Here is an 18,829-nt window from a genome sequence, read left to right as displayed (position 1 = left end):
TTTCTTCTTCACGAGGCTAAATTGTTGGAATAAATGGGACAGACAGAATAGTTAAGAAAGATCGTACAAGCGACAAAGATGGTACAAATGAGATGCGACAGATAATACAAATGTATGGTGGAAATTACACAGAACGCTCAAATGTGAGAGGCAGAAGAAATGAGACATCACAAATGAGACAGACATTACCAATAAACTCTAATCATGACTGACAAATCATAACATTTTAAAGAAGTTGTGAATCATATTCTTGGTTCTTTCAGTAAAGTCGCGTAGAAGGGAAACAATAAAATAATAAAATGTAAAACAATAAAATTCTCACGACGTTTCGATTGCAACACAAGCAATCATCATCACGATTGCAACACAAGCATGATGATGAAACGTCGTGAGAATTTTATTGTTTTACATTTTATTGTTTCCCTTCTACGTGACTTTACCGAAAGAACCAAGAATATGAATCCCTGCAGTCACGAAAGCTTTAAACCAAAAGTTGTGAATCATTGCATGCTCTCGCAATTGTCATCATAGCTGTCAGTAGCCATGCCTGTTAGCCTGTGTTATACGGTCACATGACTCGTAGGTCACGTAGAAATCCCTAACATACACTTTTCGTATTTAACATCTTGCCTGTGAAACGTATACCTCACCTAGGACCTTGGAGGCAAGGACCTGGCAATCGAGAAGATGTACCTGGTTTGTCAGATCGTGAGGAACGGCTGCATGGATCTCAAGGACAATAACAAAAAGTGTACCATCGGACTGCGCCGGCCGTTTGGAGTGGCTGGCAAGAAAAATAACACGCACGCTTTTTTGTTATTCATATATTTTTTAAATAACATAATTCATATGTTTATTTTTATCCAAATTCCCACATTATGGTTCGCGCGATATGAAGATGCTACAATACATTGTACGATTACAATTTCACGATAATGGAATACTGTATATCCATTTTGAAAAATGTTGCTATTTTGTGATTATCACTGTTTACCGTTTATACATGTTTTTATCTGCCTGACAAAATATTTGTGGAACAAAAATAAAGTATACAATAATACATTTCAAGAAAATAGCTGAGACCCATTAAATGAGTGCTTTCTAAATATATTTCAGATACATTAATGCATGCTGCTTACCAGAGCATGTACATTATAAGCGTGCAGGTTGTAATGTTACAATTATTAGCAGACTTACTGGTGGGTTATATTGAGTTGAATACTGTGTGTTTTAAGCAAGGAATTCATACAAAATTAGTTATCAGAAACTGATCTTGTAATTATTATATTTTATCATATTTGTTAAAGTCACGTAGTGAGAAAAATGTAATAAAAATACAAATTTTATTTTCTTTTCCTACCTATGTGACTTTACTGAAAGAACCAAAGAATATGGATTCCTGCAGTCACGAAAGCTTCAAATCAAGATTTTATCATATCGTTACATTTAATATTGTATTACATCGTACCATGAAAAAACGATACCTTGGCAACCCTAGTTAATATGCTCGTTTACTCATTCATAGTTGTTCTTTTCTCGTTTGTGTTACGCAGTGATGGACATTACAGACATAGTAAAGGGGAACGTTGAGACTGATGAAGATAAGCAGCACTTCTTTCCATTCCACCAGTACGTTTGATGAAAAGGTTGCTCGCGATTTGCCTGGCATGAAACTTAATTGGAGGACGCATGCCTGCTTTGGTCTCCCGCTGGGCAAATTGCAGGAGGGAACCGTTACTCGCAGGCAATGCGACTCCACTCTCTTCAGACAACCGCACGAGACAGATGAGCTTTACTTTAGATCTATATATAGGTGACCTTCATTCTCACGGACTAATCTGTGCTTCTCGTGATGTCAGTTGCACGGTGGCGCGGTAGTTGGCAGACTGCGCTATGAACCCCGCCGACCTGAGTTGGATTCTCGGCCACGGCTAACGTTAGTAGCGAGTGATATATCTGAAGCGGTCCCAGGGCTCTCCGTTCGTCAACCCGCGTTGACCAGCACGGTGCATCATGGTCAAACAAACCCCAAGAGGAACACAGTGTAGACTTGTGGACTGACAAAGACTTGTGCATTGTTGTATTATTAATCACATCATGACATGGGGTAGGCTTTTACCCCACAGTGTCAATTATTATTACATAATCGGAGACATGTGTATTAAAGTTGTATTACGTGATTTTTATGTATTTCTTCATTTATTTAAACCAGGGTGACTGCGGAAAATGACTTTCTTCAAAACATCATCAACAAGGCCATTTCTGGCAAAGAAGTGAATGCCAAAGGCCTAGGTAAGGCTTTCTGTACAGCGTGGCACTTGATTGTTAAAGTTTGTATTATGATGACTGTGCTATACAGTAAAGCTATTTCATTTTGCAGCCATTGTATATTTAACATGTGTAAGGGAATGCTGATGTGGTGTCAATAGTTATCACTCTCGTGGGCAAAGTTTGCAGGATGGGGGGGGGGCACGGGAGGGCAATGTCCCTCACAAACTGGACATCTTTATTCATTTATTTTCAGTAGTTTACAATTAAGATACAAATTAAATTATTTATATGCACCCCACGATACCTAATGTGAGGGACAAAGCGAACCCCCGCCCCCCAACCCCCAAATATATAAGTCAAACTCCACCTATGAGCTTGCTGGACTTGCAATCCAGAGGTCGGCTGTTAGATTCAATTTCCCGGCGTGGCAGTTGAAACAATGGGGCAGGTTTCTTAAATCCCAATCCCCCCCACCTCTGTCCCCGTCGCAGTATGAACATTGGAACAGCACGAGTTGATTTATTGGAAGGTCACATGTGTGGTGGGGGTAAGTGTGGGTACTCCCACGTCTTCTAATATGGCTGGCCAGCATGGAAGAGTAGGCCAAATACCCGCTGGAATGGCTCTCTAGAGCTCTTCCTAATGCTGTGAGCCCGCAGCATGTTGGGAGCAAGCAATTGCAGGGCTGCTCCTTCAGCGCTTGCACCCGCAACATATTTCAAAATGCATTTTATTTTTAACAGTTATCGAGTTATGAGAGAGGTGAGTCACATGAGAGCAACGTGAATTATTAATGTGTCCAATGAAGCGTAAATAATGTAGCATTGTGTAAAACTTCCAACAAGGACTCTGGGTGTCCATGAAGATGCTGAATGGGGACATCAAACAGGTGAAGAAAGATTTTCCTCACCTGATCGATCGTTCCACGGCCATCGCTCGCAAGATGGGATTTCCTGAGATCATCATGCCCGGTTTGTCTTCAGCTCGGCTTTTGTGCAGTACTTGTAGAAAGAAGTAAAAACAAACTCCCACGTTCTTAACACACAATAATAATAATAAAGAAAGGTATTCAGGAGAGCCACACTGAGTTGTAGGACTCTTTTTTCAGGAGGGTCCTGCATTGGGGATTTTATTTTAAGATGTTTTCAGCCAATTAGTGACGAGTGTTTGTCATACAAGTGGCAGGAAACCGGAGCACCCGGAGGAAAACCCACACCGGCGAGGCCGCAACACTTTATCCTCATACAGATCGAAACAGACGGTGATTAGACCTTCTGCAGTACTGCCATCTGCTGGCGAGCCAGGATATGGTTCTTCGATGGGCACGGGAAGGGAGTTTCGCGACACTTGTGTGATCCACCAACCTTTGCCGCTTTCCACAGTGCTGGATTGCAGGCACGCACGACCACCTGATTAATTATAGTCTATTAATTGTCCCTCATGTTTCCCTAATGTTAAAACAATACCGTATGCTATGTATTATAAGATGCACCTGACACCCTCCCGCCCTCCATGAATTTTAATTAAAGATTGGGGGGGTGTTTTATGGTGGAAATGTGTGACACCGAGCACGTGTTATAGGTGCTTCTTCCTTCCTGGTGCTTCTTATAATCATTCATGTATAGAGTATATTGGGCAAATATACCTTCAGTGTTATGGTGATATGGTAAGAACTCTTTTGCAACCAGAAATTAATGTCGGCACCAAGGTCTTATCACTTTCTGGCTGTTCTCCCATTGTATAATTATTTACAATACATCTAGCTAAGACGATGTAGACAAGAACTTTTAAGCACACAGCATTAATAATCCAGTGTTGTACGTAATGCAAATATGAATACACACTACATCACCGTGGAGTGGATGTTGATAATATGTTCTTATCTACACTGGGTGCTTATCCTGCTTCATTTGTTCTGTTTGCTCCTGGTTTCCATAACCATTAATGTATCATCCATGCCATTTTTTTTCTCGAGCCGTTTTGCATACATTTTGAACACCGGTACCATTTGCAGAGCTACTGCTTTTAAAAGGACAAAACAAACGAGTGTTCCTGTGCCCATCTTTGCTATTCTTTACCTCCAGGCGACGTGAGGAATGATGTGTACATCACGCTCGTTCAGGGAGAGTTCGATAAGGGTTCCAGCAAAACCACACAGAAGAATGTGGAGGTTACGATGGTCGTGTGCGATGACACTGGAAAAGTCCTGGAAGTGAGTGTTAACATGCCCGCAATTTTTTTTCTTACATTTTAATAAGATGCAGATTCTTTTTTTTGATAAGTGCACCTCGTTTTTAAAAAATATATATGCGCACACACACCGTGCTTCAAAGAAATGTTGACACTTACGTGGGACTTTCGTTTCTAATGGAAAAATAACGGATAATACACTGTAGAATGATAACACATGTATGTTAATAGCTTCAAAAAGTCAAAGAGTCTCCACTTGTTCACCATAATTGTCAACACGTACCTGAAATCTTCTGCAGGTGGTCTCCAGAGCCCGGAGGCACATTTCTTGTGGTGTTGTTGCAAATTCTCAGAAGTGTTAACATTTGTTTTTGAAGCACCCTGCATATATACACAGCAGAACTTGGGCATATAAGCACATCCCTTGGGAGCAGGGACAGATTAAGGCACGGGGGCTTTCGGGGCTTGCAGCCCAGGAGCCTCTGCCCGCTGGAGGGGACCTCCAGAGATGAAGTGAAAAATTATTTCACTTGTGAATGCTGAATTTTATTTGTTGTCAGCCTTGTAAAAATACATTTTATGTTTCTTTAACTTTGATTTCCTTTTGAAAATATTACCGGGGGCTTTACAGTACCTGTAAACCAGGGGCCTACAAAATATAAATTCGGCCATGCTTAGGAGCAAGAACATCTGTGCATATACACAAAGTAGTGTGCTTGTATGAGAAGTTGCCCTTTGCCTCCCCCACACGTATAATCTAATAATGTGTTGCTTGCATCAAAACAGTGTGCTCGTGTTTATTGGTCTTGTTTTGGCCAATTTATTCCAATTTGTCTCATACTATGAGAAAAATAATCCTTTTGTAAATCTCCCCATGCGTCGGAGACCGGCTGTGGAAGATGTTTGTTCGTGGTTCGTGAAAGCGAATATGAAGATAAACAAATCTAATTTATACGTCAGATTAACACGTAGGCTTTCGCGATCAATATTATTCATAATAAAGTTTTTGGGTTTATACGTATCAACTTGAAAAAAATAAATCAAACCATACACAAAAAGCGCCCAGCCTTTGTGCATTACGGAATAACCATCAGCATTTCCTGAATAAGTGCATTGTGGTCTCAGGCCACCATATTTGTGTTACCTACAGTGTACAGTAGTACATGATTATGCTGTAATTCATTCGTCTCATCAATAAGCAGAAAGCTACGTTTTGAATATTTCCACATTTGCTATCAAAGGTAATTAATGTAAATATTTGCATTTTTTCCATGTATTATTCTCATATTTAGAACGTTATTTGGATTGGTGCTGGTGATCAGCCCATTACAGAATACAAGTCAATTGTATATTACCAAGTGAAGCAACCCAAGTGGTTTGAGACTGTCAAGGTAGGAAGAATGAGTGTTTTCTGTATATATCTAAATCAGCTCAAGCCTTCCATAAGTCACGTGACTTCTGTGTGGTCACCCCCACTCTGAATTCCTCCCCTATCCCTGCCTCCTGTGAAAACAGACGCTTCTCCATGCAGCGTCGAGGCCCTAGTGTAGCCTCTAACCCCCTTTCCTTATGCTGACCATGTGCTTCCCGCGTTGTTCCATTCATTTTCCATCAATTTCCTCATTTCCCATCCTCTCTTCCCTTTTCGCATTCCCTTTTCTCTTTCCTTCCTTTTCCATGCGTCGCATCCCGTGGTGTGCCGTGGGTAAAAACAGTTGCAAGTGCATAATATTTGCACGTTCAATGTTTCTAGCGTTATTATAACCCACTTCTAAAATCACTACGGTCGGTGATGTGGCCGAGCGGCAGTGCGCTTTCCGCTTGTTGCCGAGTTTTCCGGTTTGAGCCCAGCGGCCGCCGCGGTGCTACGTACGGTGTGAAAGAAGTTCAACGTACACGCGTACGTGCATGGTTAACGCTGCATTTGTATGAACCAAACAATTACGCACCGCATGGACGTTCAACATCATGTGTCACGGTCCAACTGAAAACTATCCATTCCCTTCCTCTTTCTTTCCCTCATCCCTCCACTCCTTTCTGCCCCTCCCCTGTAGCCCTTTTGTGACCCCCACGTGACCTCTGGTATGGTCACTCAATCCACAGCCGTTGCCATATCCATCACTCGATTTTGGTTTCCGCTTTTAAAATGTGTAAAGCGCCTGGCGCTAAAGCACTCTATATGAATATAAAATAAGAATTATCCATATTGGGTAAAACCACATTGAAACATCGCTGCCTGTTGTGAAAATACTGCAGACTATGTTTATTAAACAAAGTGCATTCGGGAGAGCCTGGCACTATGAGAATAGCACAAACACCGAATTGCGAATGATCCGATTTGACATGATCTGTTCCAAATATAAATAATCACGACGCAGATTGAGAGAAAAATGAAAATTAATTGTTGCCGATTGTTCGCCAGGTCGCCGTTCCAATCGAAGACGTTTACAGAAGCCACTTGAGATTCACATTCCGTCACCGCTCGTCCCAGGACTGTAAGTGCTGTCTTACACACGACTCGGATGAATTGGAGTTTAACGTAGGTAAATTAAACGTTTCACATCTGCTGGACATTGCATCTCTGTCTGTCCTCGTACACCAACAGCAAAAGACAGGAGTGAAAAAAACTTTGCCATGTGTTTTGTCAAACTGATGCGGCCTGATGGGACTACACTTCAAGATGGAAATCACGATCTCTTCATCTACAAGGTAAACTGTGGGTTACATCTTCTTGGTTTTTTCGGTAAAGTCACATAGAAGGGAAATAATAAAATAATAAGAATAAAATAATTCTCACGACGTTTCGGCCACAACGCAAGCAGCCGTCCTCAGTTGAAGAACAGGTCTTCCCATCGTGAGAATTATTTTATTATGTTTCGATTTAAAGCTTTCGTGACTGCAGGGATTCATCTTTTTGGTTCTTTCGGTAAAGTCACGGTAGAAGGGAAGTAATAAAATAATAAAACATTTTTTATTTTATTATGTTTTATTTTTATTATTTTATTACTTCCCTTCTACGTGACTTTACCGAAAGAACCAAGAAGATATTTTATTATGTTAAATTTTTATTATTTTATTATTTCCCTTCTACGTGACTTTACCGAAAGAACCAAGAAGATGAATCCCTGCAGTCACGAAAGCTTTAAATCGAAATGTGGGTTACATGTGCACAATGCCCCTACATGAGTGGACACACTCTGTGAGTATCGTGTAGCATTATGTATGTTCATATACCCAAGCCGGTGAGCTGGAATGTTAACAGGAGCAGTTTAATGTCACATCAAGCTTGGTACACTTATACATCCATGCAATTGTTTATGCATTCAGAATACGTGAACATAGCGTGCTGAATAAAACAGCGGCAGTGCGGACAATGGCGATTGCATTGGAGCAGGGTCTGAAAACATAATCACGAACATAAATAATAATTGAGTCATACATATATATAGTTAAATCGTTGCTATTCTAATAATACGTATTATTATCAGTCCTTTGTCAATTGACACCTCATATTAGCATGGTCGGCTATGTACGGTGTGAACGAAGTTCCACATACATCCCCACGCAATGTTGGTTGTTCGGAATATTTGATCATACTTCCCCACGCTCGTCAAGGCGGGTTGGTGCAGGAGAGGTGCCAAGGACCAGTTCAGATATCGCTCGCTACTGATGTTAGCCGAGCGTGCGAATCAAAAATGCAGGTCACCAGGGTTTGTAGTGCAGCAAGTAAACCATTCTGCGGCAACGACACCCCTTTTACTTTCGTGAACAATTGCGCTTATTAACTCGAAACGATCAGGGGCAGTGTCCCAGCCACCATGCACAGATAACAAAACATCTCAGCACTTTTGTCAATTACACTGCCTTAAAAGGAAACAAATATAATAGGTGCTGATTCAGCAATGTTATTGATGAATGTCGTGAGTTTTTACTATTTGTGCACCACTTTAGCTTTCAAGCAGATCTATTTCATCTCCCACATACACTTGGATGTATGCACTTGAAACTTGGACAGTCAGGAAGGCTTAACGAGACTGGAAAGTCTTGAGAAGTAGGAATGGCGTCGAGTGGAGAAAACAATTTGGACGGAGAGAAAGACTAAGGGCAAAAAGGAGAAGACTGATTGAACAATCCAGAGAAGGTGTCGATTGGGCACACATTGCTGATTGGGCACATGGTCAGAGGTGAAAGCTTGATTAAGGAAGTTCTGGAAGGAATTTATTGATGCTGCTTGATCACATGAAGGTAATTGAGGGGGGGGGGGGGGTTAGAGAAGGTCACTCAGTGAAATGAAGAATTCAAGCTTAGGATCAGGATGGAAATGGATGGACGGAGTTGCCCAGAGACCGGGAAAACGTCACATCTGCAATTTGCCGCCGTATTTGTGCCCCCTGGGGGGCTGTGGATGCAGGGTGACAGCCGGAAGATGGAGGAGGTGAGCGCGTACCAGGAGCTGCATTCCACGCGCATGCAGGTGGAGGACAACGTTGCCAGCAAGGCCTGCTCCGGCACCGGCCTGTCGCTCAGCAGCAAGGACCGCTTTCTCATCTCCACGCTTGTTTGCTCCACCAAGCTCACCCAGAACTGTGAGGGCCAAACTCCGCGTGCGAAAACCAATGGCCCTACGATTGAATGTTTTTGTTTGTTTAATGCAGAGCGACTTATGCGCTACAGCCGCCGTGAAGCGCCGCGCAGAAACGTAACGTGCAAAAATATAGCAGCAATGGCGGGCAAAGGAGCTTGAAATTAAATATGGAACATACGTTGATTCATTCTCGTTAAAAATGGCAAGTTATTTTTTAAAGCATTGATAGTTTGTCTATAAATATGCCGACTTTAAAAACAGAAAAAAGCAACAGCTGATCATGACGCGTACATTCGTACGTATCAGATTATACGCGGTAGTGTGTAAAACAACTGGGAAGAAATAATAAAAGAAATGCAGCATATTCACTTCAAGTGAAAAGTCTAAGTTATATAAATGCACTATGGATTTAATCTTGCTTAATAAACAAACAGGGGAGGGTGCTTCCCTCACAGATGGTGGGCACAGCTTTGCAGCTCTAAAACTGATTGCTCTGCCACCTGCAATCTTTTGTCTGTGCCAGTGTACTACTGAGCAAACCTGAGCAAACCTGAGACCAAAGTGAGCCACGGGGTACATGTTGCGTCTGTAACAATGTGAACTATACTCTTTGGTTCTTTCGGTGAAGTCACGTAGGTATAAAATAAAATAAATAAAATCATGACGTTTCGGGCGCAACACAAGTGCCTGTCATCATATGGGTCAACCACAGTAAGAAACAATTGCTGTGGTTGTCCAACCTGATGACGGGCACTTGTGTTGCGCCCGAAACGTCGTGATTTATTTTATTTTATACCTACGTGACTTTACCGAAAGAATCAAAGAGTATGGATCCCTGCAGTCACGAAAACTTCAAATCAACAATATGAACTCTGATGTGTTTGTTTTTGCTTCGTGCCGTGCGTTTTGTCGGCACGACGTCTGACGTTTCTCTGCACGTGCTGGGAGCTTCTTGAGGACCGAATGCAGCACAGCCGCGAACAAAGCAACGTGGAAAAAATAGGTTTTTGAAATCTTGGCTGAGTTATTTAACAAATTGCATGGGGATGTGATTTCAAAAGTGATTTCTTGCTCAAATGAGCATTGAGGCGGTACTCATATGCGATTTACATCCTTGAACGTGGTCTAAATTCCACATTCCTGTGGTGGGAGAAAGTCTTTCGATATGACAACCACTAGTGACTTACTCACAAAGTAGTAGATATTGTATTAATGTGCTGAGTCTAATCGCCATCGAGGAATTGAACTCGCAACCTTCTGATTGCGAGCCGCTCACTCTATCGCTGAACCACCTGGCTGGTTCGCTTACAGGAACAATAAAAAATAAAATGGACTGTTCTGAGTGTCTCCTCCACTTTGTGTTGACCGACGACGCTGTAGTTGATCTCTTGGGCCTATTGAAATGGCGCTCCAACCCTGCCGAGCTGGAGAAGAATCTGAAGAAGCTCATGAATGTGGATGGAGAAGAAGTTGTAAAGGTAACGTAATTGACGTTTCTTGTATCAGGTGATAAAGATTTGGTATGTAACTGCATCGAATGATTTCCCGCACAATGGTTGAATACATATGTAATGTCGAATGTTAACTTTCATTTAGTGCTCTGTGCTAATGGACTGCTGGATGAAGGCCTCCACATGCTACAGTATGTAAATCATGACTGTTGTTGTGTCCATTATTCACCACACTGCTCAATGCTGGTTGGTGAATTGGGGTACACAGGACTGGTTAAGATATTGCTTGCCACTGATGTATTTTACATCCAGTATGCCAACGGTCACATCACAGAAGCATGTAATGTAAATGCAAATGCATTGTTTTTCAACATATATGTGTTTTTTACAGTTTCTGCAAGACACTCTTGATGCCCTGTTCAACATCACCATGGAGAATTCTGAAAGTGACAAGTACGATGAGCTTGTGTTCGATGCACTGGTAAGAAATTCTAGTCATTGAAATTACCACCCTTGTAACACTCAGGATCGATATTTCCCTTCTTATAAGACACTAGCGGGAAGCACCCCACGGTGCCCCGGGTCTTGAAAATATTTCAAAACTACTCTTAAAAATCCAACAGCAGTGCGTACTGACTGTGGTGGTACCTGCTATGATCACAGCAGTGCATACCGACTGTGGTGGTACCTACTATCACTACAGTAGTACATTATGACTCTATAGCAGTATGTATCGACTCTATAGCACAAAGTACTCACCTGAAAGTGGCGTGGTGAGGCCTAGTCCCGTGCAGAACCTCCGGCCTCGCCTAGATTGGCACCTTGGCAGGCTGGGGCTGGGCTGCTACTCCTGACCCCCCCAGCCACGATCTCCCCGGCCGCTTTGCAGTAATATCTACGGCCTATAGTGGTAGCATCTAGCGACTGTATATAGTAGTAACTGCACGCATCGGGGTGGGGGGGTCATCACACAGTGAAGATTTAAGCTCAGTGTTTAGTGTATTTTTATAGCATTTTTAATGCGAAAGAAAATGTCCCCCTACTCCCACTGAAGGCGTGCGACTTGGCATGGGCCGTCCCCCCCACCAAAGGCGCGTGAGTTGGTATGGTCGTGCACGCGTCATAAATAAATAAAGAGATAGCACACAAAAATCGCACAAAATCGCTAATTAAACTAATTAAAAGTTGACGGATGTGAAAAAGGAATAGCGCTTGCTCACGGCGGGGCTTACGGCGTGGTACCTGGCTATTTTTATTTTACGTAAACCCCACCGTTGGAGAGCCAAGCACGCGAACACACACAAACCCACACACAAACCCCGCCACAAACCCACACACAATATTTGACTTTTATATATTTCGAGGATCTCACTGTACTGCATATAAGCCACACCATCGTAACATTTATAATTGTTGGTCTTCTAACAGCCTTTTTCCTTCTCTAATTTATAGAAGCAACTAGCTTTACTACCCGGCCTCGCCCGAGACTTGGATTCTTGTCTTGGATTAATACGCGGAGGGTGGTGGGGGGGGATGCGTGACGTCAGCAGGCACACTGCGTGACGCTGCCGCATGCGGGTGACATCACAGATGTGACGTCACCGCTCACTTGCCGTGCATTATATCCATTATTTCGCCCGCCCCCCTCAAAATATAAAAGTACATTTTTATACTTTTAGCATTGTGTACAGTCTGGAAGCTACCCACATGCCAAATTTCAAGTTGGTTGCATGTTGGGAAGTATGCTAAACATTTCGAACAGACACACATTCACAAATTTCCCTTTTTTATATATATATAGATTACTACTGGCAATATAAAAAAACGGAAACATTGGATGTAGTGCCCGCTGCTCAGAGTGGTGAGAATTTAAATAATAACAGATCGCATTCACGGGGGAACTGATAACACATCAATGCACTAGCTGCAAGTAGACTATTACCATATATATCATATCTTGGTTCTATTGGAACAGTTTTTCAAGCCTGCCACGTGCTGTTTGGAGAAAAAACATATGAGGGGATAATAGTGATACTTTACGATCGTATAGTTTTAAAAAATATTAACTTGTGCAATAACAATAATCCCATTTTAATCATATTGTTGTAGCTTCTTCTTAAATATAAATACTTGTCAGTCTCGCAGTCCTGTGCTCAAATGCTATACATTTATTTAGCACTGGGTTTTAACCCAGGTTTCACTTGCAAAAGATGCAATGTTGTTTCATATGCGTCTCAATCGTTTGATTTCTTATCTTGGTTAAAACACATTCCTGCGGAGGGAGCTAGTAGGAACGTTGGGTTGCTCGGTCAATGGCCAGGGTCAACGGTGGCGTGGTGTATTCCGCAAATATGGCCGACTGTGAGGGTGGGCACAAGCCGGCGTGAGTAGGTTAAACGTTGAGTTTTATAAGGGCACCACGGGGTGACCAGCCCCTCCCCACCCAGCCCCACCCCTCCCACCACCCACCCTGCCCCAGCCTCCCCACCCAGCCCCACCCCACCCTCCCCAACCAGCCCCTCCCCACCCTCCACACCCCGCCCCTCCTCACCCTCCCCTCCCCACCCAGCCCCACCCTCCCCACCCAGCCCCTCCCCACCCAGCCCCTCCCCACCCTCCCCTCCCCACCCAGCCCCTCCCCACCCAGCCCCTCCCTGCACGACGGACGGACACAATAATCCCCTGTAGGCTGGTGTAACCAGGACATTCCTACCAGTATAAAGGCTTCAATAGCATTATAGTGCGTAACTAAACATTCTACAGTGCTTCACAATTTAAATTAGCAAATGCAAATACGTTTTTAGCTGCCACTTGCTTCTGTGCTCCCCAGTACCCAGAGGTGATTCATTAGTCTCTTCCCAATGTGGTAACATATCGAATTTTTTTTCACCTGGCGCAAGGATTCTTCTCCTGCAACCTTGTTTCACCTCTGCAGTGGCTCTTGTTAGGAACGGTCCATCTGCTCCATTTTTTGCCTCAACGCTTCTTGATAAATCGCTCTGTTTACCACAAATCCTTCACTGTGGTCATGCTAGCAGCGAAGATCAAAACCAAACTGCATTCACTAACAACTGTCGCCTGCGTTTATGTATACATGGCTGCCCTGCAGCTGCGCGATACGACTGTTACTCGTGCTTTCCTACAGGGAACACATTATTAACGTCAGTTTAGCATTTTAACGGATGGAGCCTCATTACCCTTTCCTAAGATTAACAAGTGAAACATTTTATAATCCACCTCAAGTGCTTTAATATTTCACAGATGGCGTTAATTGGTAATTGTCTGGCATTGGACGTATAGGTGTGTGCTTTCTATTTACGTTTGTGCAGTATTCATGGTCATGATTATAATTTGACCCAGGGTTGAATATCCCGTGCTGGATATGTAATCTTTTAAGGTAAGAATTCGATGTTTACAAAGTACGAGTAGCTCATGTCAGTTACGTTTATGTCAGTGCCCGATAACATTTAGAATACTTGGCGTTACAGCCTTGTCCTTAACGCAGTCACTTCTGGTAAACAATGAGGGAAATTATTGTTTGTGACATATATACGTTTTTTTGCCCTCTTATTTAAAATCGTGATAGCTCTTTGTTCCTCACCGCACAATTAATCTGCCATCTGGGCAAGCAACCGTGTGTTCTAAATAGAAAATATTCCTTAAAAACACACGTGACAGAAGAAAAATTTGATTGCTGGAAGACCTCTTGTGTTTGTAAAATATTTGGCTTTAATATTGTTAGAAAGTGATGATTTTCAATAAACGCAAACATCAATATGCCAACGGCCTGCAATTAAACAATACGCGAGATTAAGCATTGAAACGAGTGTACAAGTGATAGCCTAGGCCATTGAACCTGTAGGCTATTTATTAAATTAGCGTTTCCCCCTTAACAAATAGCCTTTTGCAATCTAGTGCAAAGTCATTTAATGTATGTATTTGCCAATAAAATACAGAAACATAACAGTGATATTGCTCATGTATTATGCAAACCATTTAGATGCGAGATAATTTGGAAATAAATCAGCACCCACCAGCCCAGCTTCACAGTGACAGCCTTATAATCGGTGTGTACCAGCGCTTCCCTTTAACTGTTGTAATTTCTCCTTGCAGATTTTCATTATTGGGCTCATCGCAGACAGGAAGTTCCAACACTTTAACCCAGTGCTGGAGGCGTACATCAGACAACACTTCAGTGCTACCCTGGCGTACGAGTAAGTGTGTACTCCCCCGACTACTCAAAACATTGAACAGATGGACCCGAATTTGCTTCCAACAATTGCCAAGAAACGCAACACAGTTCATCAATATAATGCTGCCCTCAAAGGGGGGTAAAAATATATGTGTTGATATATATACGCATAAAAGCAAAAGTTTTGGGAATTGTTCAAAACTTCACCTTTTATACAATCTTTTTTCTCTTAGGGCAGTGGGCAAATAGCAGTGAGATCTCTCACTGCGGTTTATGAAGCAGGACTATCTCCAGAAACATCACCCATTATACATATTAAAGGCAATGTTAATGTAATTGATGGATGTGTTGAGTTTTTGTTATTTTGTGATTGTGCACTGACTTTTATCACCGCCAGTTTTGTTTCTGGACAAGAATTGCAGAAGTGTTGACACAAACATGTTATTTAGTCTTCTTGGTTCTTTCGGTAAAGTCACGTAGAAGGGAAATAATAAAATAATAAAAATAAACATAATAAAATAATTCTCACGACGTTTCGGCCACAACGCATGCAGCCGTCCTCAGGTGAAGAACAGGTCTGTCGGAAAGGCAGCGTCTGAATGAACACCACCAGGCTTGGCAGCGTATATATTTAAGCTGGGTTGGAGGGGGAAGAGCGCCTTGACAAAATAATTTGCGTTGTGGCCGAAACGTCGTGAGAATTATTATGTTTTATTTTTATTATTTTATTATTTCCCTTCTACGTGACTTTACCGAAAGAACCAAGAAGATGAATCCCTGCAGTCACGAAAGCTTTAAATCGAAATGTTCTTTAGTGTGTCTGTGAGTAGTCCATGTGGTCACGCATCAACGACGGGACCCGTACGTGTTGCTCATAAAGCAATGAAAGCAACAGCACACCTCAGTCCTTTGCCTGATGCACATCGAGGGCTTAATTTCTCGTGGAATATTTTGGATCCTGCGACAACCCCCCCCCCCCCCTCTGCCTGCACATTGGTGGGAGTATTTCTGGAGCTCAGCCCTGGACAGCTCCCAGCTAATGTTAAGAATTGAAGCCAAGTGCAAGTCCGTGGTGACACTTTGAAGCCATTTATCTTTCCATTAAAGTGTTCCTGAAATGTGGGAAGCACTCAGAGTTAATTTTCAAAGTCGACTTTTATATTTAGGCATGCAATTTTTTTATGAATTTGTCAATTACAATCGAGTCTGACATTCACAATAGATGCTTCCAACTGTGCGGCTTAGAACTGATTGTGTATTATTTATGCAAATTATATGCAAATTATATGCAACTCTGTGTGCATTCAAATGGTACCTTTAGGCTAATCCATCTAATCACTGGGTTGGGGTGTGGGTGGATCATTACATGGCTAGTGTGTTTGTCATGATTTAAAATGCCATGGGCTAAGAAGTCTCAGTTGACGGTACCCTAATACTTTTTAAACATTTAGGCAAATATAATTCCCAATATGTGAAGTGTTAAACACTGAATTAATGTGCAAAAGCATTTTTTCTGCTGTGATTATCTTTTAAATGTAAACTTACATACTCTTGAACTTTATGGATATTCTGCTCGAACACAGTGATAGCCGGGACACGTAACATATGGGTGTTTGGGCTCTGATGCCCGCAAATACACTGAACAGTGCACTTAATGTCCTGCAAAACGCAGTGATATGCTTCCTGCCAAAGTGCATTGATGTTCGATGCATGATTTGGCCAAACATCGTGGGGAGACAGTTTTACCGACACTCTACACCCATCACACGCGACGTGCCAATGAACGAACTGTGGTATACCGATCTCCCTGCTGGATGCAGCGATGTTTTAACTTCCGTGCTGTGCGATTGAAACAGCGCTGTCCGAATTCCCCATTGATAGTATGAATATTATAATGGGTTATTATTATAATAATAATAACAACACCGTTTTGCCTTTTGTCAATCCACTTCTGGATGAAGGTCTCTCTCTGCCAGGTAGTTTTAGCCGAGAATCAAACGCGGGTCGTTGGGTTCAAAGCGCAGTACGATAACCACTGCGCCATCTCTCCAACCCCACGATGAATCGTTGTACAGTGGTCAATGTTTGTTTCAGCTGAGAAAGAAACATAATCAAGTTCGTTTTTGCGTTTGATGTATAATGTGCCAAGAGACTGGTTTATGCATTGAGACTGAAAAAAAGGTTATGTTTTCATATGCAAGTTTATTTAAATTGCCCGTTTGATCAGTTTTGCATTACTTTAGACATGCACAAATTAATCTTTTAAAAGCATCAATGCTATATTTTGAGCTTTGTAATGTAAAAAAAAAGTATATGTGGATGTTGTGTTTTCAATTTTTGTATTAATCCTGTGGAGACCATGGCATTATGTTACAGTGGATCAGAATCTTCGCGTTTACATTGCTCTTCCGTGAAGGCAATGTAATGATATGGGTAGGCACTTTCATCTGCAGAGAAGGAAATGCCCCTTCACTATGCGACATCATCATCATCTCCTAAGCGAAGACGTGTTCGTGCTGCTTCATTTCAGCTTACATTCCGAGAAACATTATCCTCAACACACTCAATTATAATTGATTCACTGTGTCAGGTTAGTTATGAAACTGTCAAGTGCCAAAATACAATGAACTTGACCGGGGGTTGACTAAAAGCTACAAAAGGTGTTTTGCATAGAATGTAGAGGCATCTTAATCCCCAAAGGAAAAAAAAAATCCCTTCATATTCCTCGCTGACAAACCAAGCGAGTGTGACATCCAAATACTGTACGTGGCAACATGGAAGGACGTTTCTGAAAGTTTAATGCCAAAGCTGTCTGATCTCTTTCAAATACGAGCCTGATACTCTCAGTTCCAGCCACACAGCATAAAGTCCATAGCATCAATTCTAGATTTGAAGCTTTCGTGACTGCAATGATTCATATTCTCAGGTTTTTTCGGTAAAGTCACGTAGGTAAAAACATTAAAATTAATGAAAGTAAAATAAAACAAAACAAAAATAAAATTCACGACGGAGACTTGTGTTGCCTCCGAAACGTCGTGAATTTTATTTTTGTTTTGTTTTATTTTACTTTCATTAATTTTAATGTTTTTACCTACGTGACTTTACCGAAAAAACCTGAGAATATGATCCATAGCATCAACCTTGTTTTAAACTTCTCAAGGAGTTCCATCTGCCCGTGAAATCCTCAAACCTCCCAGAGTTGTCGAGATACATGATTAATGTTGCACAAGAGCAGCTGAGTTTAATACTTTAAGAGACCGTTGCAGATACCTTAAACTGTGATCACCTGAAGATTATATTTTAAATCCTCAAACTACTCGTTTGCCAATTATTGATGTTGTCCTGATGGAATTGACATCTTCCAACATGCCCGAAAGCAAAAACTGTTACCCGTAATGAATAATGCTATGGTCTTCTGTTAGATACATCAGGGAATTGACTGCGAAGGCTCCGAATTAAAGCTTTCGTGACTGCAGGGATTCATCTTCTTGGTTCTTTCGGTAAAGTCACGTAGAAGGGAAGTAATAAAATAATAAAAATAAAACATAATAAAATAATTCTCGATTTAAAGCTTTCGTGACTTGCAGGGATTCATCTTCTTGGTTCTTTCGGTAAAGTCACGTAGAAGGGAAGTAATAAAATAATAAAAATAAAACATAATTAAATTTCGATTTAAAGCTTTCGTGACTGCAGGGATTCATCTTCTTGGTTCTTTCGGTAAAGTCACGTAGAAGGGAAATAATAAAATAATAAAAATAAAACATAATAAATTTTCGATTTAAAGCTTTCGTGACTGCAGGGATTCATCTTCTTGGTTCTTTCGGTAAAGTCACGTAGAAGGGAAGTAATAAAATAATAAAAATAAAACATAATAAAATAATTCTCACGACGTTTCGGCCACAACGCAAGCAGCCGTCCTCAGGTGAAAACCAGGTCTGTCGAGGCGACACCTGAGGACGGCTGCTTGCGTTGTGGCCGAAACGTCGTGAGAATTATTTTATTATGTTTTATTTTTATTATTTTATTACTTCCCTTCTACGTGACTTTACCGAAAGAACCAAGAAGATGTGAAGGCTCCGTTATATTTATTGTTGAATGTTGCTGTCATTGTGTCCTAAACTTTCCAACACGGTGCTTTTT

The 18,829-nt window shown here is 41.7% G+C and overlaps 1 protein-coding gene across 2 annotated transcripts in view; it reads left to right on the top strand.

The window, feature by feature from the left end:
- LOC144717603 (dedicator of cytokinesis protein 1-like) overlaps positions 1–18,829 on the top strand; it is a 214,263-nt gene that overhangs the window by 12,950 nt on the left and 182,484 nt on the right. For both annotated transcript variants that reach the window (XM_078593098.1, XM_078593097.1), the window contains exons 11-22: positions 655–787; positions 1,554–1,629; positions 2,213–2,292; positions 3,117–3,242; positions 4,356–4,483; positions 5,754–5,852; positions 6,884–6,956; positions 7,067–7,170; positions 8,873–9,047; positions 10,427–10,524; positions 10,889–10,978; positions 14,611–14,711. In XM_078593098.1, the coding sequence (XP_078449224.1) occupies positions 655–787; positions 1,554–1,629; positions 2,213–2,292; positions 3,117–3,242; positions 4,356–4,483; positions 5,754–5,852; positions 6,884–6,956; positions 7,067–7,170; positions 8,873–9,047; positions 10,427–10,524; positions 10,889–10,978; positions 14,611–14,711 (1,283 nt within the window). The remainder of the gene's footprint in view (positions 1–654; positions 788–1,553; positions 1,630–2,212; positions 2,293–3,116; positions 3,243–4,355; positions 4,484–5,753; positions 5,853–6,883; positions 6,957–7,066; positions 7,171–8,872; positions 9,048–10,426; positions 10,525–10,888; positions 10,979–14,610; positions 14,712–18,829) is intronic.

Source organism: Lampetra planeri, chromosome 4 (genome assembly GCF_965212315.1).
Source record: "Lampetra planeri chromosome 4, kcLamPlan1.2.h2, whole genome shotgun sequence".
NCBI classification, from domain to species: Eukaryota; Metazoa; Chordata; class Hyperoartia; order Petromyzontiformes; family Petromyzontidae; genus Lampetra; species Lampetra planeri.
This window is presented reverse-complemented; position numbering and strand designations above follow the sequence as displayed.